A 25,025-nucleotide genomic window follows, 5' to 3' on the forward strand; every position below is an offset into this window, starting at 1 on the left:
TGGTAAAGCCTCAACAGGTGTTGCTGCAGATGTTACTTCAAAACGGGCAAAAAAGGGACTTCCGGAGGCGGCGCGAAACAGCAATGGCGGTCCTCCTCAGTCTCTGAAGAGGGGCTCCGCGGAAAAGGGTCGTGCGCTGCGGCACAGCGACGACCCATCCAGAAAAACCACAGGTAGAGTGAGCCCGTGGCCATGGGACTCGGCGGGCATCAGAAGCGACCCCAGAAACGGTGAAGGGACTCCGTAAGGAGCCCCGGAACGTGGAAGGGGGAGCGGTGCTGTGAGTTCATCGCTCTTTCCGTGGAAGCGAAGCCGCGCGGCTGCTGCTGATGAGCGCTGTCCTTTCTTTCTGAAACATCAGGCTCCAAAACTTCAAACTCGTGAGTAAGGATTATAAGAATCTTTTTGGGACTAAAACTTTTAAATTCGGCTGAAAACGGGAGACGAGAAACAGGAAGTCCGTCTTCCGACTTTGCTTAAAGATCAAAGCAAAGACCCTGACAAGCGAGAAGCGCTCTGAAAGGGAGTTTAAAAAGAAGTTGTTCTTTTCGTGCAAAGCTTGAACTGTTTATTTAGAAGGGAAAAGGACCAATTTGGTGTGAATTGACTGGATTTGAACTGGAACCTCTCCTCTATCTAGTGGATTATAAAAGTTTAAAACCCAAATCGCTGGGCTGCCAGGATACAAAAGAACTGTCAAATTGCGGAAACTGTATTAGGTGGAACTGTTACTGTTGAGCGTTGGTGGACACAAATAAGAAACTGTTACTTGCATCTTTATTGAAACCTTGATTTATTTGGGGGAAACTCTGCAACTTTAAAGGGACAATTAAGGTTCCTCTTTAACTTTCTTTTTCGGATTGCTGGATTAATGGCGGAAAAAGCTTCTTCTTTCTTTTGATCTACAGGGGAGCCCCCTCTAGTGGATTTGTGACCAATAAGTCTCTGGGAACTGTATATTATTTGGATTATCTATTTGGTGGTTGTTTATATTTTGGACTGTCTTTCCCATGGGACCTACAATTTGACCTTGACACATAGACAGCTGTGGAATGAGTGGCACAGAGAAATCCAGGGCGGCCAAGACAAAAGCAAAACAAACTGTACAGCAACTGTTACAAACAACATTAACTGTTCAGCCATGTAGATCATCTGTCCCTACTGTTTTAGCACTGCAAGAAAGAGAAACTGTTCAGCCAGCCCAAGAGTCAGCTTCAGAGGATATGGCTTCAGGAGGGACTGACCCAATTTCTAAACAAATTCTGGAGCAGCTGGCAGCTTTAAATACAAAATTTGATCAAGTTACAACTACTATTAACAAACTGACTGAGCAGGTCTCCCAAAATACACAAGCAATTGGGAATCTTCAAACAACAATTTCAGACAATCGTAAATTGGCTGAGCAAGCGAATCAAAAAGCAGAACAAGCTAACAAGAAGGCCGAGGAAGTACAAAGAGAAGTAAGGCCACTATGCAGGCAAATCAATGAACAGCAGGCCTATCTGTCTATGGTGGAATTGAAAAATCGGGAAAATAATCTTAGATTAAGAGCAATTCCAGAACTTGAACAAGAAGATTTGATTGGTTATTTGACATCAGAACTATCAAAGTTCTGGGGCATAGAAGAAGATAAGGACTTTAAAATTGTCACCGCTTTCAGATTGGGAAGAGTGGTGAGGAAGGACAGATCCAGAGATTGCCTGATCATTTTGAGATCTAGGCAAGAAAGAGACAAAATCTTAGGCCTACATTTTAAAAAATCACTGGTGATTCAAGACAAGAAAGCAGAAATCTACAGAGACATACCAAAACAACTTTTCGATTTAAGAGCTACATATACGGATCTAGCAAGACTACTGAGAAACAACTCAATTCCCTATAGGTGGGAGTTCCCCCAAGGATTATCCTTTAACCTTAAAGGAAAGAAGGTTAAAATTAGAACAGCAGAGGACCAACAAAAGTTTTTAGACGACCACGGAGAGGACCTTCAGAAGGGAGTAGCAGGAGCTTGGCCACCACCTCCGTCTGAACCAGCACCGGTGCCATCTCCAGACGAAAAGGAAGACACATCTCTACAGGACTTATAGATTGATCCAGGATGTCTCTGCAGCTCCTTAGTTGGAACATAAATGGTGGGAATTCCCCGGAAAAAAGAAGAAGGATCTTTCATATATTGAAAAAAGAACAATAGGACATTATTTGTTTGCAGGAAACACACGTGACTAGGCTCCACAGGAAAGTGTTAATCAACAAAAGATTAGGCCAAGAATTCATCTCATCAGACAAAGTTAAGAAAAGAGGCGTAGTGATCTACGCAAAGGAGAACCTGTCACCGAAATTTTTATTTAAAGATGAACAAGGAAGAATTTTGGCAATTGAGATACAAACACAAGGAGAAAAGTTTCTAATAGTTGGAATTTATGCACCAAATGAGGGGAAATCAGAATTTTACAGGAAGCTGCATGAGACAATGCTGGACTATCTGGACTATACCAACATCATTATGATGGGAGATATGAATGGGGTGGTCGCTACCCATATGGATAAGTCGCAGAACCAAAACCTAACTAAAGATGGCAGACTACCTAAGACTTTCTTCGAACTAACTGATAGTATGGACTTGATTGACATTTGGAGGACAAAGAACCCCTTAGGTAAAGAAGGAACATTCTTTTCTGAGGCCCACCTGTCATGGACAAGAATCGACCAAATATGGACATCTAGAGGGCTGGCTCCAAAGACCAGAAAAGTGGAAATCTGCCCTAAAACCTGCTCCAACCATAACGCTTTGAAAGTGGGATTGAGACTTACTCCAATCGGTTCCTTCAGATGGAAAATGAATGATGCCCTACTAAGAGATCAGGAGATTGTAAAGAAGGCCCAAAAAACTTTAAAAGACTATTTTGAAATCAATTTGAATACTTCGGTGGAAAAGAGAACAATCTGGGACGCAAGCAAAGCAGTAATGAGAGGGTTTCTGATACAACAGAACACGATCAGGAAAAAACTCTGGAACGGAAAAAAGGATAAGATATTGGAGAAGATAAGAGATGGAGAGAAAAGATTGAGACTAAAACCAAAATCTAAAGAGATCTTAAGAGAAATTAAGTTCCATCAAGCACAGTATGCGAAATTGATAAATCAAGAAGTGGAATGGAAAATTAAACAAATGAAACAAAGATCATTTGAACCCGTGAACAAATGTGGAAAACTGCTAGCATGGCAGTTGAAAAAAAGACAAAAATTGAACTTTGTTACCAATCTGGAGGTTGAAGGGAGAAATATCCAGAAACCAGAAGAAATTAGAAAATGCTTCCAGAGATACTTCAAAAAACTTTATACGCAAGGACCTCAGGAAGTGACTGAGATAGATCAATTTTTAAAAGTCAATGGATTACCAAAACTATCTCAGGAGAAGAGAACAATCTTAAATTATAGAATAACACAACAGGAAATTGAGGGTGCCATCCAGAATATGCAACTTGGCAAATCTCCAGGCCCAGATGGACTTACCTCCAAGTACTATAAGACATTAAAAGACTATTTGATACAACCATTAATGGAGGTTTGTAACCAGATTATGGAGGGGAGGAGGGCACCGGAAACGTGGAAAGAAGCTTTCATCACATTGATACCTAAACTGGAAACTGAAAAGACTCAACTTAAGAACTACCGTCCCATCTCACTCCCAAATGTGGATTACAAAATATTTGCAGATATTTTGGCAAGTAGACTTAAAAAAGTGCTAAATGAAGTAATTCACAAGGACCAGGCAGGCTTTCTCCCAGGTAGACATTTGTTTGACAACACTAGGAACATTATTGACATCTTGGAACTCTTGCAAACTAACATTAACACTAAAGCAGTGTTAATTTTCATTGATGCGGAGAAGGCCTTTGATAATATTTCTTGGAAGTTTATGAAGAAAAATTTGGAAGGGATGGGAGTGGGACGGGGGTTTGAAAATGGCATAGAAGCAATTTATTCAGAGCAAAAAGCTAAATTGATAGTGAACAATGTGGTGACAGAAGAGTTTAAAATTGAAAAAGGAACACAACAGGGGTGCCCCCTATCCCCTCTTTTATTTATTTCAGTCCTGGAGGTGCTGTTGAACATGATTAGGGAGGACCGGTTGGTACAAGGAATACAGGTCGGAGTGAAACAATATAAACTGAAAGCCTTTGCAGATGACTTGGTTTTAACATTACAGGAGCCAGAATCTAGTACAAAAAGAGTTTTAGAACTGATCCACGAGTTTGGTCGGGTGGCGGGATTTAAGTTGAACAAGCAAAAAACCAAGGTTTTGGGGAAAAACATGACATCTTCAGAAACAGATGGGTTTCAGAAAGAGACAGAACTAAGTGTGGTAAAAAAAGTGAAATACCTAGGGGTTCATTTGTCTGCTAAAAATTTGAATTTATTTAAAGACAATTATGAAAAATGTTGGTTGGAAATCAAAAAAGATTTGGAAACTTGGTCAAGACCGAAACTTTCCTTGTTGGGTCGAATTGCAGCTATAAAAATGAATGTATTGCCGAAAATGTTATTTCTGTTTCAAACCCTACAGATTGTGGACAGAGTGGAATGTTTTGGAAAGTGGCAGAAGGATGTATCCAAGTTTGTTTGGCAGGGCAAAAAGCCCCGGATAAAGTTTAAAATATTAACTGATTCGAAAGAAAGAGGGGGGTTTGCCCTGCCGGACCTGAGATTATATTATGAAGCTGCGGCCTTCTGCTGGATGAAGGATTGGCTACTCCTTGAGAACACTGATGTCCTAGATCTGGAAGGGTTTGACAATGCTTTTGGTTGGCATGCATATTTGTGGTACGACAAGGTAAAGGTTCATAAAATGTTCAAAAACCATATTGTCAGAAAAGCAATATTTATGGTCTGGACAAAATACAAAGACTTATTAGAAGGTAAGACCCCGAGGTGGCTATCACCAGCAGAGGCCAAGGCCTGGAAAAAACCCAATATGGAGGTTGATTGGCCGAAATATGGGGAAATCATAGAAAAAGTTGGTGAAAATTGGAGGTTGAAGAGTTACGAAAAATTAAAGAATAAGGTACAAAATTGGTTTCACTATGCTCAAATACAAGAGGTTTTTAAGTTGGATAAAAAAATAGGATTCCAGGTGGAAAAATCAAAACTAGAGACAGAATTGTTAGAACCAAAGAATAAAGTACTTTCGAGAATGTATAACTTGCTGCTTAAATGGAACACTCAGGATGAGACAGTCAAATCTGCAATGATAAAATGGGCTCAGGACATTGGGTACAACATTATGTTTGAAGACTGGGAAAGGTTATGGACCACTGGTATGAAATTTACGGCATGTAATGCCTTGAAAGAAAATATTATGAAAATGATATACAGGTGGTACATGACCCCAGTCAAGCTTGCTAAGATATATCATTTGTCTGATAACAAATGTTGGAAATGTAAGGAGGCGGAAGGGACCTTTTTCCACCTCTGGTGGACTTGCCCAAAAGTGAAGGCCTTCTGGGAAATGATCTACAATGAGTTAAAAAAGGTGCTTAAGTACACCTTTCCCAAGAAACCAGAGGCCTTCCTCTTGGGCATTGTCGGCCAGAAGGTGTCAAAGAAGGACAGAACCTTTTTTATGTACGCAACGACAGCAGCAAGAATACTTATTGCAAAATACTGGAAGACACAAGATTTGCCCACACTGGAAGAGTGGCAGACGCAATTGATGGACTATATGGAACTGGCTGAAATGACTGGCAGAATCCGAGATTTGGGAGAAGAAACAATGGAAGAGGACTGGAAAAAATTTAAGGACTATTTACAAAAATATTATAAGTTATATGAAGATTAAAAATTTGCATGATTTGGAAAATCTAGCTTCAGCAATAAGATTCGGTGATATGGGAAATTAAGTGATAATTATGAAAGGACTAAAGTTTAAAGTAATATTATATTTATTTTAAGGTAAAAGTAAACTGACAATAAACATTTTAAACTTAAAATATAATTATTTGAAAGTACAAAGGAATGCATGAAACAAGGTAATAATTTGCTGACATCTTTATTGTAAAGAATGCAGGGTGAGGGAGATGTGGGGAAGTCCAGTTGGTTATGAGGAAACATTTTGGAAAGATGGTTTTTTTGTTTGTTTGTTTTGCTTTCTTTTTTCTTTTCTTTTTCTATCACTGTTATCTTCTTATGCTGATTTTATATTCGTATCTGAAAAAAGCAATAAAAATATTTTTTTAAAAAAACGGGCAAAAAAGGCATTCAAACCCTCTGCAAGGGATGCCCCTCCCTCGTCTGCCAGGGAGTCCTTGGATTTATACCCTGTTAATTCTTGTACACCTTGCCACACCTGCCTGGTGTTGTTACTTTGTAAATTTGTTCTCCTATGTGTGTTGCCAGTAGAAGCCACAATTCTGTGGGTACTCTAGGTGGTGCAGAAAACACCTAGAAGCTCCCTAGAGGTTCAAGTGCCGATAAACTTCAGTTTTGAGATCTATAAATTCCAATTAGCCAGCAGAGGGTGTCACAGGGCCAGCCTAGTTTCCCTTTAAAGCAAACATGGGTCTCCAGCTGTTTTTGGACTACAACTCCCATCATCCCTAGCTAGCAGGACTAATGGGGAGAGATGATGGAAACTGTGGTCCGGGACCTGCTGGGGACCCAAGTATGGGAAACCCTGCTTCAAAACAACTTTTGTGTGTGGCCCGCAAAGATGGGACCTGTCCATGTTTGTATTTTCTTGTATTTTGTTTTTCTTGTGACCTTTGTACATTTATTTATTTATTTATTTAAAGAGAGAAAATTAAAAGAGAAATTGTATGGCAAGTTGTGGAAGAATAAAAGGTTGTGTTGGGGGGGGAATCCTGGGGGTGGCTTCCTCAAATATTTTATTGGGGGGAGGGCAAAGACCCCTAGGCCTTTAAGACTTGTTGCCTATTCCCTACACCCACAGGCCTCAGGAATGTTACAACAGAAAAACACAATATAAAAACACAAAACACCACATGTTAAAAGGGCATTAGATGTCAATCAGCCAAAGGCCTGCTTATAAGGGTGCAGATTTGTCTGGTTCCTAAAGCTGTATAATGTTTTTTCCGACCTTTGTATGGATTCTCTGATGGGAAGTGATATCGGAGCTCCTCCAGAAGCTCTTTCCACATTCCACACACTGATATGGCTTCTCCCCTGTATGAATTCTGTGATGGGAAGTTAGAGAGGAGCTCTTACTGAAGCTCTTTCCACATTCCACACACTGATAGGGCTTCTCCCCTGTATGAATTCTCTGATGGGAAGTGAGATCAGTGCTCCTACTGAAGCCCTTTCCACATTCCACACACTGATAGGGTTTCTCCCCTGTAGGAATTCTTTGATGGGAAGTGAGACTGTGGCTGTGACTGAAGCTCTTTCCACATTCCACACACTGATAGGGTTTTTCCCCTGTATGAATTCTTTGATGGGAAGTGAGACTTTGGCTGCTACTGAAGCTCTTTCCACATTCCATGCACTGATAGGGTTTCTCCCCTGTATGAATTCTCTGATGGGAAGTTAGATCAGAGTTCCTCCTGTAGCTCTTTCCACATTCCACACACTGATAGGGTTTCTCCCCTGTATGAATTCTTTGATGGAAATTGAGATTGTGGCTGTGACGGAAGCGCTTTCCACATTCCACACACTGATAGGGTTTCTCCCCTGTATGAATTCTTTGATGGGAAGTGAGACTTTGCCTGTGACTGAAGCTCTTTCCACATTCCACACACTGATAGGGTTTCTCCCCTGTATGAATTCTTTGATGGGAAGTGAGATTGTGGCTGTTACTGAAACTCTTTCCACATTCCACACAAAGATAGGGTTTCTCCCCTGTATGAATTCTTTGATGGGAAGTGAGATCAGAGCTCCGTCTGAAGCTCTTTCCACATTCCACACAAATATATGGTTTCTCCCCTGAATGAATTTGATGAGAAGTGAGTTTGGAGCTTTCAGTGAATCTCTTTCCACATTCCACACACTGATAGGGTTTCTCCCCAGTATGAATTCTTTGATGGGAAATGAGAGAGGAGCTCTTTCTGAAGCTCTTTCCACATTCCACACACTGATAGGGTTTCTCCCCTGTATGAATTCTTTGATGGGAAGTGAGATCGGAGCTCTGACTGAAGCTCTTTCCACATTCCATACACTGATAGGGTTTCTCCCCTGTATGAATTCTTTGATGGGAAGTGAGTTTGGAGCTATGAGTGAAGCTCTTTCCACATTCCATGCACTGATAAGAGTTTCTTCCCAAATATATTTTGTTGATGGGAAGTGGAATGGGAGCTCTGTCTGCAGCTTTCACCACACTCCAAATTTTTACGTGGCCTCTCCTCTCTGGGGATATTGTCGTGGTCACCGTCATTCTCGATTTCCGGTTCATCACAGTCTGCAATGGAGACAAAAGGGATTAGAGCCTCAGGAACAAATGGAGAAGAACTGAAGGTATTTGGAGAGGTGTTCATTACCTTTGTTGTTTGTCATTAACCAACATATTTATTATGAGATTCTGCTGGTTGTTGACTGCTGCTTTGTTTGATATACAGTAGTGGTCAAAATTGTGGAAGACTTTTAGGGAAAAGTGTATTTCAGAGGTTTGATGGCTCATAACACCACTTCTTTTGGAGTAGTATCATAAAATTATATATCAACGGAAAGATAATTTAATCAAGAATGCAATTCAACAAAATTTGTTCATTTACCCATATTCTATCTAATGTTATAGCCAAATAACCAGAAAAAGGAAGCGCAACTTGCTTAGGTTGACTTTTGTTAGTGTCTTGTGTGATTGCTATCTAGTTGGTTGGTTTTTGTGTTCTTGTAAAACATAATAAAATTATAGAAATGGCACAAAGAGTTGACTTGTCACCCAGAAAGCGATGTAAAATTGTACTATTAAGTGAACAAGGCTACAGTTTTGAAGAAATTGATGAAAGATTAGGAAAAAACATAACCAAAGCTGTCATTTCTATATTTTTGAAGAGGTATAAGAGACTCAGTCACTCCAAAATCAGACCAGAAAAGGCAGGAAAAGGTGCACAAAGGCAAGTGACAATTGAAGAATGGAGAGACTGTCCCTGCATGACAGAAGAATATCATCTGGGTGGATACAAGATGACATGGCACAATGTAATGTGAAGCTGAGTGCAAGGACTGGTCTAAATGCTAGAATTCTAAGGAAAAAGCCATTGTTATCTCTCAAGCAAAGGTTGAAAAGATTAAACCCATGTTAACTGGACAGCAGAACAATGGAACAGTGTTATTTGGAGCAATGAGACCCAAATCTCCTTGCTTGGTAGTGATGGCATGACATACGCAAGGAGAAGAATCAGAGAAGATGTACTGTATTTTTCGCTCTATAACACGCACCTGACTATAACACGCACGTAGTTTTTAGAGGAGGAAAACAAGAAAAAAATATTCTAAACGAAACAGTGGGTGTATGATTTTTGTGGTTCATGCTGTGGCCACAGACATGTGATCTGACGGTGAGTTTGGGGTAACCCAATGCAAAAATCCTGAGGATCCATGTGGATCCATGCTTTGTAACCATGTTTTTGCGCCATTACGGCCCCATGAAACAGTGGGTGCGTGTGTTTTTTGGTGCAGGCTGTAGCCATGGACATGCTATGTGATCTGATGGTGAATTTTGGGGTGACCCAGTGCAAAACTCCTGAGGATCCATGTGGATCCATGCTTTGTAACCACGTTTTAAGTGGGGAGGGAAGGAAAAGCACTCAAGGGACAAGGAGCACGCGTGGGGGTGTGTGGAGAAGGATGCTGCTAATAATGCAGGAGAGGCTCCTCTCCAGCTTTGCTCCTTTAAAACAAGCAGGCTCTGCGTCTCTCCGTCCTCCCCGGCAAGGAAACCACGATAATAACCACTTTGAGACAAATCAAGAAAAATTGCGACCAACACTCTCCCCCAACAAGCGCAGTGAGGTCAAAACACACACAGAGAGAGAGAGAGAACTGGCCCTAAAGTCGCAGGGCGCTGGAAGTCGCAGGGGCGCTGGGGGAGTGAACGGGAAGCAAGAGAAGGAGAAGGAGCCCTCACACACACACACACACACACACACACACACACACAGACACACAGAGTGTCAATTCTAAAGTCGCAGGGAGAGTGAACGGAAGCAAGAGAAGGAGAAGGAGCCCACACACACACACACACACACACACACACACACAGACACACAGAGTGTCAATTCTAAAGTCGCAGGGAGAGTGAACGGAAGCAAGAGAAGGAGAAGGAGCCCTCACAGACACACAGAGTGTCAATTCTAAAGTCGCAGGGGTGCTGGGAAAGTGAAGGGGAAGCAGAAGGAGGAGAACGATAGCTCAAGCACACACACACACAGCCCCTACAGTGGCTAATCCAAAATCGGACAGCAGAAAACTGCAGGCAGGGACAGAGGAGCAGGGGTTGTTTTAAAGCAGCCAACTCCCGCTCTGCTTCTCTCCCTCCTCCCCGGCTCCACTAGCTGACAGGAGCCACTTACACCCGCTTTTCTGTTTCAAAGCGAGCCACGGACTGCTCACGACTGCAGCAGATTCCCCCGCCATCTGTAGGCATTCGCTCCATAACACGCACAGACATTTCCCCTTACTTTCTAGGAGGAAAAAACTGCGTGTTATGGAGCGAAATTTACGGTACATCCTACTTGCATTACACCAACCGTGAAACACCCAGATAGTGTTACAGATGGGTAGCCGTGTTGGTCTGCCATAGTCAAAATAAAAAAATTCCTTCCTGTAGCACCTTAAAGACCAACTAAGTTAGTTCTTGGTATAAGCTTTCGTGTGCATGCACACTTCTTCAGATACACATGTGTATCTGAAGAAGTGTGCATGCACACGAAAGCTTATACCAAGAACTAACTTAGTTGGTCTTTAAGGTGCTACAGGAAGGAATTTTTTTATTTTGACCCAGATAGTGTGTTGATCTGGGGTTGTATGGCAGCAAAAGGTGTGGGCAGAATTTGCGTCATTAATAGAAATGGAAATGCGCCAAAATGCATAAATGAAATACTTGCTCCCAAACTGAAGCGTTCCACATGTGATCTTTTCCCAGATACTGAAGCATATGTGTGTGTGTGTGTGTGTGTGTGTGTGTATACATATATTCTATTTTATACTTCAACAGGATTCCACTCCATGTCATGTTGCTGCTGTGTGCAAAAGGTGCTTTCAAGATAATGACATTTCACTGCTGGAATGGCCTGGGAATAGCCAAAACTTTAACCCAATCAGAAATCTATGGAACCGACTAAAGAAACTTGTTAGTCAGAAGCAACCCAGCAATAAAGTCCAATTAACAGAGGCAATAATTTAATCTTGGTTTCACTTTATTACAGCTGCAGAACTAAAAACTTGGTTCACTTCATGGGAAGGCATTGTAAGGCCGTAATTAAAGCTAAAGGTTACCAGTAGTTGTGACTGCTGTTCTAATAAATACTCCTTCATAAAAGTTCTTTCATTACATTCTTCATTAGATTATCTTTCCATTTATATATAATTTTATGGTATTACTCCACACAAAAGTGGTGTTATGAGCCATCAAACCTCAGAAATACACTTTTCACAAAAGGTTTCCACAATTTTGGCCACTAGGAGAAGTTGTTCGCTTTAAAGTTAATGTTCTTTTTATATGGGATCAGATTATTATTTATGTTTCATGTTTATATATGTGTTGGAAGCCGCCCAGAGTGGCTTGGGCAACCCAGCCAAATGGGCAGGGTATAAATAAAAAATATTATTATTACTACAGTGTTACATTGATTTAAGAGCAGTCCTGTTCTGGAAAAGATTAAGTTTATAAAACATCTTCATCATCATCATCTTCATCATCTTCATCATCATCATCATCATCACTGCTACTACTACCTGAGATTCAATAAGTCTAGCTCTTCTCTGGGATGAAATTTGTTTGGCCCAGTCATGGCATCCCCTCCATCTCCATTGTCAGTCATTTCTTTGATCAACCCAAGACTGACAGGAGCAAATACAATAACAGAAAACCTGAAGCTACGTATGTGCTGTCCGGTACGTTTCCACAGCTCCAGAATGCCCGGACTTGTAGCAGAGCGGCACAGCAAGTGCTGCTTGTGTGTGTGAGCTTGCAGAATACAGAGTCCAATACACTGCTGTTCCTCTAAAATAACAGCTTTATTGTATGTACAGCAAGATAAACCATCGGAAGATGCAGACGTTGCGTCTTCCTTGTCTCACCAGAAAATCAAAGTCAGAAAGAACGAAGAAACAGCTTTCCCGGATGTTGAGAAAGCTCCTCCCCAGATGCAGGACATTCTGAGCTGTTAACCTTGTAAGCTCTAAAGCTCACAACTTATCTTTCCTAACAATTCTGAAGCTGACATTTAAGATGGCCTGGGCAGTTCTTGTCAGAGTTGCGTTCGATCGAGTGACTCCTCCAGTCGAGCCTTTGGATTCCCCTCCAATGATAATTAGTGACCTGAGCCTCTGATAAGACTCCAGGCACATTTCCCCCCATTACGCAGAGTATCCAGCACAGGGAAGGACGAGAAATATGAGCTACATGCTAAGGGTTTTATTGCTAAGCTACGCAGACAGAAAAAAAATACATCCTCTCTCTGTGAGAGCAGAGAGCAACTGAAAAACAAAGGAACAGGAAACCAGTAACATCACATCCATCTCCTGTCTTCCGTGAGACTTCCAGCAGTCTGGAATGTCTCTGGAATGTAAACAGAGTCTTGTGACTCCAAGAGCACTGCACAGTGGCAACACACAGAAACTAACAGTTCAGGCCAGCCCAATCATGGAAGAAAAAGGAATAATTTAGGAAGATTGTTCAAAGAAAAAACTGTAAGTTACTGTTTATTGTGGGGGGTGTTATGTTCCCAGGTGTCATAGGGACCACAGTTGAGCTCTGTGAAAATAGATGAGGTTGGTCACATAGAGGTATTTTTTGAATTTCCATTCTGATAGGACAATCCCACAGGGAGCCTTACCAAGAGAGGCCACGATCCCACGATTCTCCTCCATGACGTCCTTATGCAGAGCTCTCTGGTCAGGATCCAGCAACGCCCACTCCTCGTCCGTGAAACAAACAGCGACATCTTCAAAGGAGACTGGACCCTGAAAGAAAAAGGGAAATGTCCTCCTCTGAGACAGCAGAAATATGATCAGCTACACAATGCTCTGTTGTTTCCTTCCTGTTAATTGCGGTGTTGTTTCAATAGGATTGCTTTGCTGCACATTTTATTTATGGATGCTTATTTTATTCTGCGTTTTAATTATGGGTATTCGTCTTTGTGCAAATAGTTGGTACTCCACCTTGTGTTTTCCAAGTCATTCTGCCTACTCAGGAATTCCAGTTGGGCAGATGGAAGGAGCCACTTTCTCCTCTCCTCGTGTGCTGTTCTGGGAAGGTTCCCTCCCAATGCCCTAGAGCCAAATTCAAGGGGTTCATGGGGGCATGGAGAGGGGGAGGAATGGGGGGCAGGCCCCATTTTGTAGCGGATGGGGCTGGTTAGGTGAATCCAGACCACTATTTGTTCTCATTTGTCCACTGCTTAGAAACCAATTTTTGCTTTCAGTGATCAGTCTAGAAATAAGATAAGCCTATTTTGGATGGTCATCCGTCTTGTATGATCTAGCAGAGATTCCTGCATTGCAGGGGGTCTCCTGGCTCTGAGAGACAAGCAGGGAGGGTGGATTCTGGCACTAGGAGAGGGAGCCCCTGACCTCCCTCCTCCCACTTGCCTTCTTCCTCTTCTGCCTGGACTGCATTCTGCCACAGAGTCTCCCAGCTCACCAAGCCCTGTTACCCCTTGTTGCGTTCACAAAGTAAAGGAAGGATTGAACTCTGATTAATAAGAATACACACAGAGACTTGAACCAGCAAGACTCTGGGAAGGGTGCATATAATCGTGTCTCTCTGTGCCTGTCCATGTGCAAACCTTGGCTCAGGTAGTTTTTATTCACAAAAGAACTTTTTACAGAGTGTTTGTAAGAACCAATCAGATTTCTTCTGAGCATTTCCACAAACCCATGTGGGGAGAAAGTTAAACTACCATAACTAATTAAGCATGGGGTAAACAAAGAACAGAACTACAAATAAGAGCATTTGGCAACCCCGGAGGTGATAAACAAGCAATACATATGATAAGGATGGCCAGGAGGACAGCAATCATTATCACCTTCATGTGAGATCTGCTTCCTGGCCCTAAGATTAACATCCTACATCAAATAAACTTGCCCACTATCTTTATGGCCCAGGATGCCTGCCTGTCTAAGCAACTGGGCTGTGTACGTGACAAGAGAAATGGCCACCAGAGGAAATGGCCAGAGATGCAGAGGTGTAGATTGATCAAGAATCATATCAAAATACTTTAAACCCAGTCAACGCAATGCTTTCATTGCTGACACAGATGGCTTACTCTATATTTGTTATAAATCCTCATAGCAATCTCACCTGATCCCTACAACCCCTTCAGCTTCTGACACCTCCTCTTCCCAGACTTCTCCCTCTGATCACTCATCCTCCCTCCACCTCCACTCCTTGGTCTCTAAGATGTCTTCCCTTCCTGGTTCCCCGGCTGCTTCCTCCCACCATTCCTCTGTGCCCAACCAGTCCATGACATTGCTCCATCCCTCGGCCTCTGTCCCCACAAGGCAGCTTCCCCTGACCTGATCTGGTTCCACAGCCGCTGCTTCCCTTCTGCCCCCATGAAAAGGTGGATCAGGAGGTCTTGCCGGCATCCTTCTGCCACCTGCAAGAGAAAAAAGGTAATCAGGGTGCCAGGTATGCCTGCTTCACTCACAGGGGAAACAGGGCATCTCTAACTACAGATGGGCCTTTGAGAAAGCCTTACCTGCTGAGAGCATTTGGACGTTTGTGCCCATTTCATATGTTTGTTTGTGCAAAAATACATCTCCCCTCCTCTGGACCCTTGTTCCCAACTGTCTCCCCCCAAAACAAGATGAAAAGAACCCTCAGGTGAGTTGGAAACCAACAGAATGAGACCAAAGAAAAACCACCTTCCTCCTTACCCAGTGGCCTCTCACTGGTGTCCAACGGAGGCCTCTCTGTCTCACAGGAATCCAGGTCCATTTCTGCAAAAAGATCCTTTCCCTGAAAAAGAAATAAGGATTCAAAACAGAGAATGAATGGTGAGAAATACTAGAAAGAGAATGACAAAGACTTGAAGGGTGTTAGATCTGATTCCATGGATGCCTTCCCAGAAAAAGAATGGGCCAACAGTAGAGCATTATGGGATGTTCTCCGTCCTGTTTGGAGCCCCTTGGGAGTATCCAGAGGAAAGTCTCTTCTCACCTGCTTTCTCTCCTCTGCCTGACTCAGGAGGAAACCTTCGGCCAGGGCCACCGCCTGCGAACTGGTCTCTGCTCCACAGTCCCTCACCCAACTCTCCATCTCCGGTGGAAGGACAGCCAGGAACTGTTCCAAAATCACCAGGTCCAGCATCTCAGCTTTCGTGTGCCTTTCTGGCTTCAGCCACTGACGGCCAAGGTGGTAGAGTCGGCTGCAAACCTCTCGGGGTCCTTTGGCCTCCTGGCAGCAGAACTGCCTCAACTGCTGGCTCTGCACCTCTGAGCGGAGGGTGTCCTCCTCACCCAGGATCTTCTGCCCAGAGTTTTCCCAGAATCCCCCACTGCTCCCAGTTTGGATGGCATGGCCTCTTCCTGCTTCAGGGCCAGCTGGGTCTTGCTCATCCATCTGTGCTCTCAGGAAGCCTCTGAGAGATCGGAAGGAACCCTTTGGTCTTCTGCCAAGTTCTGTCCGTCTTAATGAGAAGCTCTAGCAAATCCTACAAAGCAAATACATTGTTCGGTTACAGAATTTGTAGGTCAGTAGAAAAAAAAGATTCCCTGAGCAAGCATGGATGCGTCTTGCTGGGAACTAGGGCTGGACTGCACCGCATTCCAGTCCATGAGCTATCTTTTTTTGGGGGAAAGAAGAGTAGGAGGAGAAGAAATATGTCTCTAGCCTTCTAGCAATGCAAATTGTGGAGGCAGCTGAAGGGATTTCTGTGAGATTAATCAACCTGGTTTCTGCTGCTTTCCAGTCAATGCATGAAGTCAGAACTGACTGACAAGGGAGTCATTTGTATCTTGTGAATAATGGATGCTTGGCTCTAGTGGGGGTCCTCACCTGGGGGTCCTCAGGAGTTGCTCCCCCCCCACCCCCACCCCCACTCCCCTGCTTCTGTCTCCTTTTCTTGCACTTGGACTCTCTGCCGCTCTCAAGACAGACTCCTGGGGTGGGGTCCCTTTGCTCTGAGGGCCAGGAATGTATCTCGCCAACCCCTGAGGGCCAAGTGGGCGGGGCCAAAGACAGCTCCCTTGAAATTTAGGAGGGTAATTTAGTATTAGTATTCTGTTAGACACCTTAACACACAGAGAGACATTGATGCCCAGGTCCCTGGAGGCTCAGTGAGTAGCAGTGCCCATTTCCAGCAACAATCCCTTTGGGAGAGAGAGGATGTGGTCCTGGGATGCCATGCTCTGGGTGCGAGGGGATGGCTGCCGTGGCCTCCGTGGGGAGCTGCCCTGGGAGACACTGGGAAAACTGGTCCCCAATGCAGCAGCCAGACTCTGGGCTGGGATCCCTCTCTTTATCCCTGGCCTCTCTCTCTCCCACCTTTTTTTTTGGGGGGGGGGCTAGTCCACCTCCTCGTCCAGCTTTGGAAAACCATTTGCAGATGTTCCCTCTGTTGTGCAATGAGGCTGAGCGACGTCACACAGAGTTAAAGTCCCAGGGACTCCTTTGATTAAAGAAGGGAGATCTTTTCTGAAAGGGGGGGGGCGGAGGGTCAAATGAGTTTGGGATCCTCTGATCTGCAGGAAGGAGAGCGTGGCAGACCTGGCCCCTCCCTGGCAGGACCCTCTCCTCCCTGACTTGGGGTCCCCCCCCGCAGGAGCAGATCTGGCCCCCCCAGGCCCCCTCCCCTGCTGCAGCCCTGAGACCCCCACCAGATCCCAGAGAGAGAGAGAGGAGACTCACCAGATCCCAGAGAGAGAGGAGACTCACCAGATCCCAGAGAGAGAGAGAGGAGACTCACCAGATCCCAGAGAGAGAGGAGACTCATCAGATCCCAGAGAGAGAGGAGACTCACCAGATCCCAGGAGGGGGCAGCGAGGCAGCCCTTGCAGGAGAGACCCCAAAGCAGGAAAGGACTGGGGAGGGAGGGGCCTTGGCTCTGGAGGACCTGGGCCCCCCCTTGCTTCCTGGCCTCTCTAGGAATGCAGCTCGCTCCCCTTTAACCCTTGCCAAGCCGAGTCCCTCCAGCTCAGCCCTCTCTCGCTTGGCAGAACCTCATATTCTTATTATTTGTTATTTGGCTACGCCCATGCCCAGATATCCTTTTGGAGCGCGAGGCTCTTGGCTGGACTCTGAGCATCTCCCTCCCTTGGCCAGAAACCAGAGGAAGAGCCTGCAGGGAAAAGGGCAGCTTTGCAGGAGGCAAGGAAGCTCCTCCTAGAATTCAGGAGTGGAGAGATAGGAGGGGATCCCAGGGTCATCTAGTCCAACCCCCAGCAAGGCAGGAATGCTCAGCTAAAGCATCCAGGGCAGATGGCCGTCCGATCTCTGCTGAGAAACCTCCAAGGAAGGAGAGTCCACCACCTCCCAAGGGAGACCTTTCCCTGCCCAACTGCTCTTAGATGTCCCTCAAGGCAGCGGGTCCTGAGTTCTAGCCCTGCTGAAACCATTGCACTGGCTGCCAAGGAGGAACCATGCGAAGTTCATAATAAATAAATCCTATCCTGTTTGAAAGGGGAATCATCTGAGGGACTTCCTGTGAAAATCTGGGTCAGGAATGCTGTTCCTGGAATGGACAAACACACAAGACGTAACTGGGTGTGCAGTCAAATAAACAATACTCTTCTATATAGTCTTATCACAATATCAAATGTTTATCTTGCACATAAACAACACATAAAGTGCAATAATATAGACGAGAGCCAGGGACTCTGTGGTGGGGGCAGCTGAGGGCCGTTTTGGCCCAGACTGGCCCCTGACCCTGAGACGCTGTTCGGTAACGCTGATTGGCTGAAACGGCAGCCTACTGACCCAGAGTTTGGGCGGCCGGTCTACTCATGATAAGGATAGGGCGAAGTGGAGCATTGTAAGAAAATTCATAGAAAATAAAGGGGTTAGCGCTTCCTTATTTACAGAAGGCTATCGCTCTTTGGGGTGATGCCCCTCTAGAAGGGACATCTCCAGGCTTGGGGAATGGTGTGTGCGTGTGTGTGGTGCTTGTGCAACACCATGTCATGAAGGGGGGGGGATCTCCTGCTACAGTTCCCCCCTTCGGAGATAAGATTGCGAGGGAGGACACCGCGCAATCCTTTTCTCCGCACAAGCTTAGTAAAAGTCTGATGTGCCATACCTAAGATCCGGGTCGCGCATGGCTCCTTGGGGTTCCATCTCGATGAAAGTCGAAGGGGTTCCCGTCGGGATCATCCTATGAGGGGCAGTGGTGCGGGGGTGGAGAGACGGTGCTTGTGCAACACGATGTCATGAGGGGGGGGGGAATCTCCTGCTACAACACTCTGGTTGAATTGTATAATGAATGATTTTAGAGTGTTGTGTTGTGTTGTACTGTTGTACTGTTTTATTGTTGTTAGCCGCCCTGAGCCCGGCTTCGGCTGGGGAGGGCGGGATATAAATAAAATGTATAGTGTTTCTGTGGAAGCGCTAGGGTGGACATCTCGGGGGGTTGTTTCACTGTAGAAAGAGCTTTGTTCCATCCCAATTCCCATGGCATCCAAACTGCCCAGACCTGGAGCATCTCTTTCAAGGTTACAGAGTCAGGGGGACTGTGGAGAGCGGACCCCAATCCCACCTCCAGCCTTAGGATTGTCTATCATTCTACATATCCAGCAGACTTGGGAAGAGTGGAACAGAAGGTAGTTTGAAAGAGACAACAGCTTCACAGCTAGAGGGAATTCACAGAGAATCCTGTGATGGGCAGAGCAGGAATACCAGATAGGTGGGTTGGCAGGCAGAGAATAAAACAGTGTGATACCTGTATGCCTTGATGAATATAAATGGTCAGATTTTTATTTTTTTAAAGAATGGGGAACTGAGGTAGGGCAACTGTTAGGTCCAGTGCTATTTTTCTGCTATTTTTCTAGAAAAAAGAAGTTTCAGAACACCTCCCTCGTTTTCTTAGGATGGCAATGGCACCCACCCAAGAGGGGCCAGAACTGAGTTCCAGCAAGTTCTGGCTGAAAAAAAGACCCAGGTTAGGCCCATTAATAAGTGAGGCCAGCGTAACATACACAGGAATGGGAACTGACCACAAGACTAGTAAAAACCAGTTAAAGGGGAAATTAATGGCCGATTGTTTAAGAGAAAAACAACTCCAGATAAGGTACAAGGAGGGTTCTGACACAGATACTAAAATCAAATGGGTTGGGTAAGTGTTTTTCATGAACTATGGCTTGATGAGAGATGGTGAAGTGCAGACGAGGCAGAAAGTGGTTGGGTAAAGGATGAACCGCTAAGATTATGCATACTTTGCCTATGCTGTATAGTCTGTGTCCTAATAGAAATGTAATGCATTACTGAATGAAGTCCTACTGATTGGGGATTTAGTATGAGGCTCCGTTCTTGAAACCACAAGGAGAATCCCCCCCCCCAACCCCATACCTGGAAACTGAATACAGTGGTACCTCTGGTTACGAACTTAATTTGTTCCAGAGGTCCGTTCTTAAGCTGAAACCATTCTTATTCTGAGGCGCGCTTTCGCTAATGGGGCCTCCCACTGCGCGCACACCTCCTGTGCACAATTTCCATTCACATCCTGGGGCAAAGTTCACAACCAGAAGCAGCTACTTCAGGGTTAGCGGAGTTCGTAACCAGAAGCGTTTGTAACCAGAAGCGTTCATAACCAGAGGTACCACAGTACAGGCCTCCTGGCAGCTCTGTCTTGCCCTCAGGACCCTGCCCAGGCCACATCCCTCATTGGCCCCATTCTGCACTCTCCCCAAGTGATTTTACCCAACTGCCATCTGTCTTGGAACTATGACAACTGTTCTTGGTTGCCTGGATGAAGAGGGGTATATGTCTGACCACACCCATTTTGCCACACCCACCTCTGGGATGTGGCTCCCAGAAAGCTTTTGATAAGAAAACATGGCCCTGAGGCTGAAAAAGGGTTACCACCACTGAAAAAATCCCTGCTTTTTCAGGACTGGAAACCCAGAATAACATGACATCAAAAGTTCCAGATTTTATTAGGCCAGAGATATGATTAAAATTAGGAAAGAAACTTGACCATCATTTGTTAAAGCAGTCTATTACAGTATTACATACAGAGCAATATAAATATGTCATTTCTGTGTGCAACCTGAGAAACATGGAAGAGATGGAGGAATACTGTAGGTCCTCAGAAATCTCCACTAATTCCATTTCTGGATTTTCATGATCAAAACAAATATCTCCAGTACAAGGGGTGGACATCCAGGGGGTTGTTCTATGTTCAGGACCTTATTGAGTGGTGCCGACCCATCTTATAATAACCTTTGTGAATCCAGTTGAGGGGTCCTCAGTATGACTGACTCCAGATAGCTCAGGTATGATCATTTATAGGCAATATTTTATGGAAGCAGGAGGGACTTCATTATCAGAAAGTGTATGAATCTTTTTTGTCTAACTCTGGAATGTATATAACAGGAGAACAATCAAGCCTTATGAGGAATGGCTGAGGCAATTTGGTATGTTTAACCTGGAAAAGAGGATATGATAGCCATATTAAACTATCTGAACGGCTGTCACATGGAAGATGGAGCAAGTTTATTTCCTGCTTCTCCAGAAGGTTGGATTCAAATGGCATGAAAGAAGACTCCAACTAAACATTTGGAGGAACTTTCTGACAGTAAGAGCAGTTTGATGGGGGAACAAACTACTTCAGAAGGTGGTGGACTCTCCTTCGTTGGAGATTTTTAAACAGAGGTCGGAGGACCACCCACCAGGGATTGTTCAGCAGCGATTCCAACAATGCATGAGGTTGGGCTGGGTTACCCCTGGGGTTTCCTTCCAGCTCTATGATTCTATGATTCCATGAGGCATATAAAGATGGCATATAAATCTGTATGGACATTTGACACAACACAGCAGAGTTGTTAGAAGGGGAATGAAATGAGAAGCAGGACTGAGATTTGGATATGCTTCGAAGTTCAGGCTATGGGAAGTCGTAAAATCAAAATTACAATTCGGAAGACAATTTGATCTTTTTATTTTATTTTTTTATTTTTATTGGATTATGATTTGATATGTTAGTTGGAGGTTTTTTATTGGGAAATTAATATACACTCTAACAAAAAAAGAGGGGGAATGAAACAACATCAGCCAGCGTGGTGTAGTGGTTAAGAGCGGTGGACTCGTAATCTGGTGAACCGGGTTCGCTTCCCCGCTCCTCCACATGCAGCTGCTGGGTGACCTTGGGCTACTCACACTTCTCTGAAGTCTCTCAGCCTCACTCAACTTACAGAGTGTTTGTGGTGGGGGAGGAAGGGAAAGGAGATTGTGAGCAGCTTTGAGACTCCTTAGGTTAGTGATAAAGCGGGATATCAAATCCAAACTCCTCCTCTTCATCGTCCACCTCTTCTTCTTCTTCTTCTTCTTCTTCTTCTTCTTCTTCTTCTTCTTCTTCCTTTAGACAGGCGGTCTCCCCACCCCCACCCCCTTTCCAGTGCATCAATATGAAGATAGTGCTTCCCTTTGGTTTAAGCACTAGATGCTGGGAGTAAACATTTATTCATTCCACTGGTCACCCATCTTGGTTCCTACTTGAACAGTAATGGACACTTCTACATAGCTGTTGTTATTGTGTTTGTGATGTGCGTGGTTCATTCTGTCATGAATGCTTTAGCTGAGTTTCTTGCATTCGGGGGGTTGGACTAGATGTCCCTTGGGGTCCCTTTCAACTCTATAATTCTATGATTCATTCAAAACCAATAAAATGTTTGTAAAAGAAAAAAGAAAGATGATGGCTAGATCCAGTGCTTTTTTCCTGGGGGTACGCAGACCCCTAAACATTTTGTGAATCTTTGTCAGAATCTCCGCTCGGCCAAGCCGATAAGGCCTCATCTTCCTCCGAGCTGAGCCTTTGAAATCGCCTCCGACGTGTTTAGTGACCTGAGCCTTTGATAAGGCCTCAAGCACATTCTATCCAGCAGGGTTCCCAGCACAGGGAAGAGACGCGAGGTTTGGCTACATTATAAAGAGTTTTATTTCCAAACTATGCAGAACAGAAAAGACATCCTCTCTTTATGAAAGCAGAGAGCAACAATCCACAAGTGAATAAAACAATGCATTCAGTTCAGCTTCACAAGAACTTAAACTACTGTTGTTTGCTTCATGCACGATCAATCAAATAGACCCTGGTTGTACATATAGCAAACTCCAGATGTGCTTTTCCCGTCTGCAGTGTCACTTCCAAAACTCGTATCAGCAAATATCTCAAGACCACCAGATTTCTGATTGTTAAATGTCAGTCTGTAATGCATAGTGCCTTTCAAATAGTGTGCTATGTGTTTCAGAGCTTTCCAATCCTTAACAGTAGGATTGTTGACTTGTCTGCTTAGCAAGTTACAGCTAACTGCAATGTCACGTCTTGAACATCTGGCAATGAAATTTAGTTTGCCTAGCACACTTCTGTACAGTGTAGTGTCAGAAAATGCTCCTTCAGTGTCATCTACCTGATAACCTGTTGTCATTGGTGTGTCTACAGGGTTAGCACCCATCAGATTTAGCTTTGTTAACACATCACCTTCTCACCCCTTGCCTTTTCCTGTAAGACCTATTACAGTCGTTAAGAGTCGTCAACAGGCTCATCTCAGCTATCTGCCAATCTCCGATTCCCACCACCCTTCTGAGTAATACCCCTCCCCACCTTCTCACTATATAGAAGGATCTGGCAACTTCTATTTCAGTGTATCTGAAGAAGTGTGCATGCACACGAAAGCTTATACCAAGAACTAACTTAGTTGGTCTTTAAGGTGCTACAGGAAGGAATTTTTTTATTTTGACTATGGCAGACCAACACGGCTACCTATCTGTAACTATCCCAGACCATGCAGGGATGTGTTCCTGAAACCGAAAGCTCCACAAAAGGGAGGCTTTTGGAGGAAGAGTGTACGAGGGGGGTGTTTCCTGTTCAGGGGGTGAAATCTCCAAAGCAGGAGGAGCAAGGGGAGTTGGCTGCCACGTCATCCCAACCATCACTGCAACCAGCAGGTGGCACTGCTGTGTTTGAAGCAGTGGAAAGTTTTTCCTGTGAAAAGTTTGGGCAGAGTCCAAACACCAGGATGATCTGCGCAGATGTGGTCACTAGCTGTTCCAGTACAAAGACTAAGGCAAACCTTTGTGGAAGATGGAACTGGTTCACCATATTTACATCAAGAAGGGTCTGATCCACCAGTTGAGTGAAGACTCCTTGGAGGTGCAAAGTGTTGTGGAGTCTGGCACACTTCCCTGTGTTCCATTCAGCTTTCTGGACTTGTAGCAGAGTGTTCACAGCGCAAGCCGCTTAGTGTATAAGCTTGCAGAAGATAAGAGTCCACATGCTGTTGTTCTAAACTAGCAGCTTTATTTACAGTAGAACAGTAAAAATAAACAAACCATCCGAGACAGCAGTTATCTTGCTTCCTTGCTTGGCAGCAAAAACGAAAGTCAGACAGAACAAAGAAACAGCTTCTCCAGAAGATGGAGACAGCTCCTCCCCAGAACAGGCAGGACGATGGGTTCTGAGCTGTTAACCCTGTAAGCTCCGATTCCCCATCACACCCCCTCTCGTCCTGCACTGCTGGGGGCTCGTAAGTTTCACCACTTACCCCAAACACAGACCTTTACAGAACTCCCCATGATGCTGAAAGCTCAAAGGTTTCATGTCCCCATCTGCCAGGTTCTTCTGGCTTGGACAGTACTGCAATCTCACCAAGCCTTACTGGATACTCTGACACACATTCTGGAAACGGATGTCTAGGTGTTTGGTTCTGGCCTTAAACTGCCCAGACTCTGCCAACTTCAGACAGGGTTGATTGTCCTCCCACACCGTGATGGGCAAACAACAATCCCTGCAGATTTCTTGAACCAAACAAACATAGAATTCATATTCCCTGCAAAGCTCAGACAGCGCACTGAATTCAGCTTCAGTAAAGGAAAGCGCAATGAGCCTGGGATGCAGATGCTGAACCTAAGGAATCCCAACCTACACAGGATTCCCCGCCTCCAGAACCAGCTGAGCCAGGGTTGGGGCATGAGCCTGAAGGGTCCTCACCTGTGCTGGATCCTCAGGTGCAGGCACCAGCTGAGTCTGCTCTGGCTCCTGAGGTGATGGAGGACCCATTGCCTGCAGGTGCTATACTCTCAGCCCCGTCAGAGGAAGCTGGGGTTGCCTCTGGGTCCGGTAACCCTCCAGCCTCTCCTGAGCTGCAGAGGCTCAGGGCAGAGAGGCAGAGGGAACTAAGTTCCCGCAGGAAGAGTGCTCGCCTCCTGGCCAGGAGAGGCGAGTCTTTTGAGGATCAGGGCCGCCCTATGCCTCGGGACATCTAAAAGGCAGCCAGCCCCACTCCCAAGTTGCGGGAGCAACCTTGGTAGTTGTCAGTCCCTGCCTGAACCCTGCCCTGCACCCAGCTTCAACTTTAAGGGACTGCCTTCATATTGCTTCATCGACCACGGACTGGACTTAGACCTTGCCTCTTGATTAACCCCCGGGACCAGCACACCGGGACTTCCACCCAACCAAAGAGTCCCCAAACCTTACCACCATCCCAGATACGGACTTCCTGTTAGCCAGATTCGCCTAATTGCTATCTGTCCTGCACATCAGCTTGGCGTCACCTTTAGCTGACAGCTTGAGACAGAAATACCATTCCAGACACTCACACTCGGGTTTGTAGCTTCCCTGCTGAGCAGATTGGTAGCAAAAGCAATGTTCGGTCTGCTCCACTGGGACAGATACAACAGCCAACCCAGAGCTGACTGAAAAATC

At 44.8% G+C, this 25,025-nt stretch overlaps 2 protein-coding genes across 2 annotated transcripts in view; one reads left to right on the plus strand and one right to left on the minus strand.

The window, feature by feature from the left end:
- LOC309530315 (uncharacterized protein) overlaps positions 1-25,025 on the minus strand; it is a 367,943-nt gene that overhangs the window by 209,506 nt on the left and 133,412 nt on the right. The window contains exon 5 of the mRNA XM_082219131.1: positions 13,011-13,137. Coding sequence (XP_082075257.1) covers positions 13,011-13,137 — 127 coding nt within the window. The remainder of the gene's footprint in view (positions 1-13,010; positions 13,138-25,025) is intronic.
- Positions 1-25,025, plus strand: part of LOC309530282 (uncharacterized protein) — a 487,095-nt gene that overhangs the window by 28,107 nt on the left and 433,963 nt on the right. The gene's annotated exons all lie outside the window — the stretch shown is intronic.

Source organism: Podarcis vaucheri, assembly GCF_965113315.1.
Source record: "Podarcis vaucheri genome assembly, chromosome: 4".
Taxonomy (NCBI): Eukaryota; Metazoa; Chordata; class Lepidosauria; order Squamata; family Lacertidae; genus Podarcis; species Podarcis vaucheri.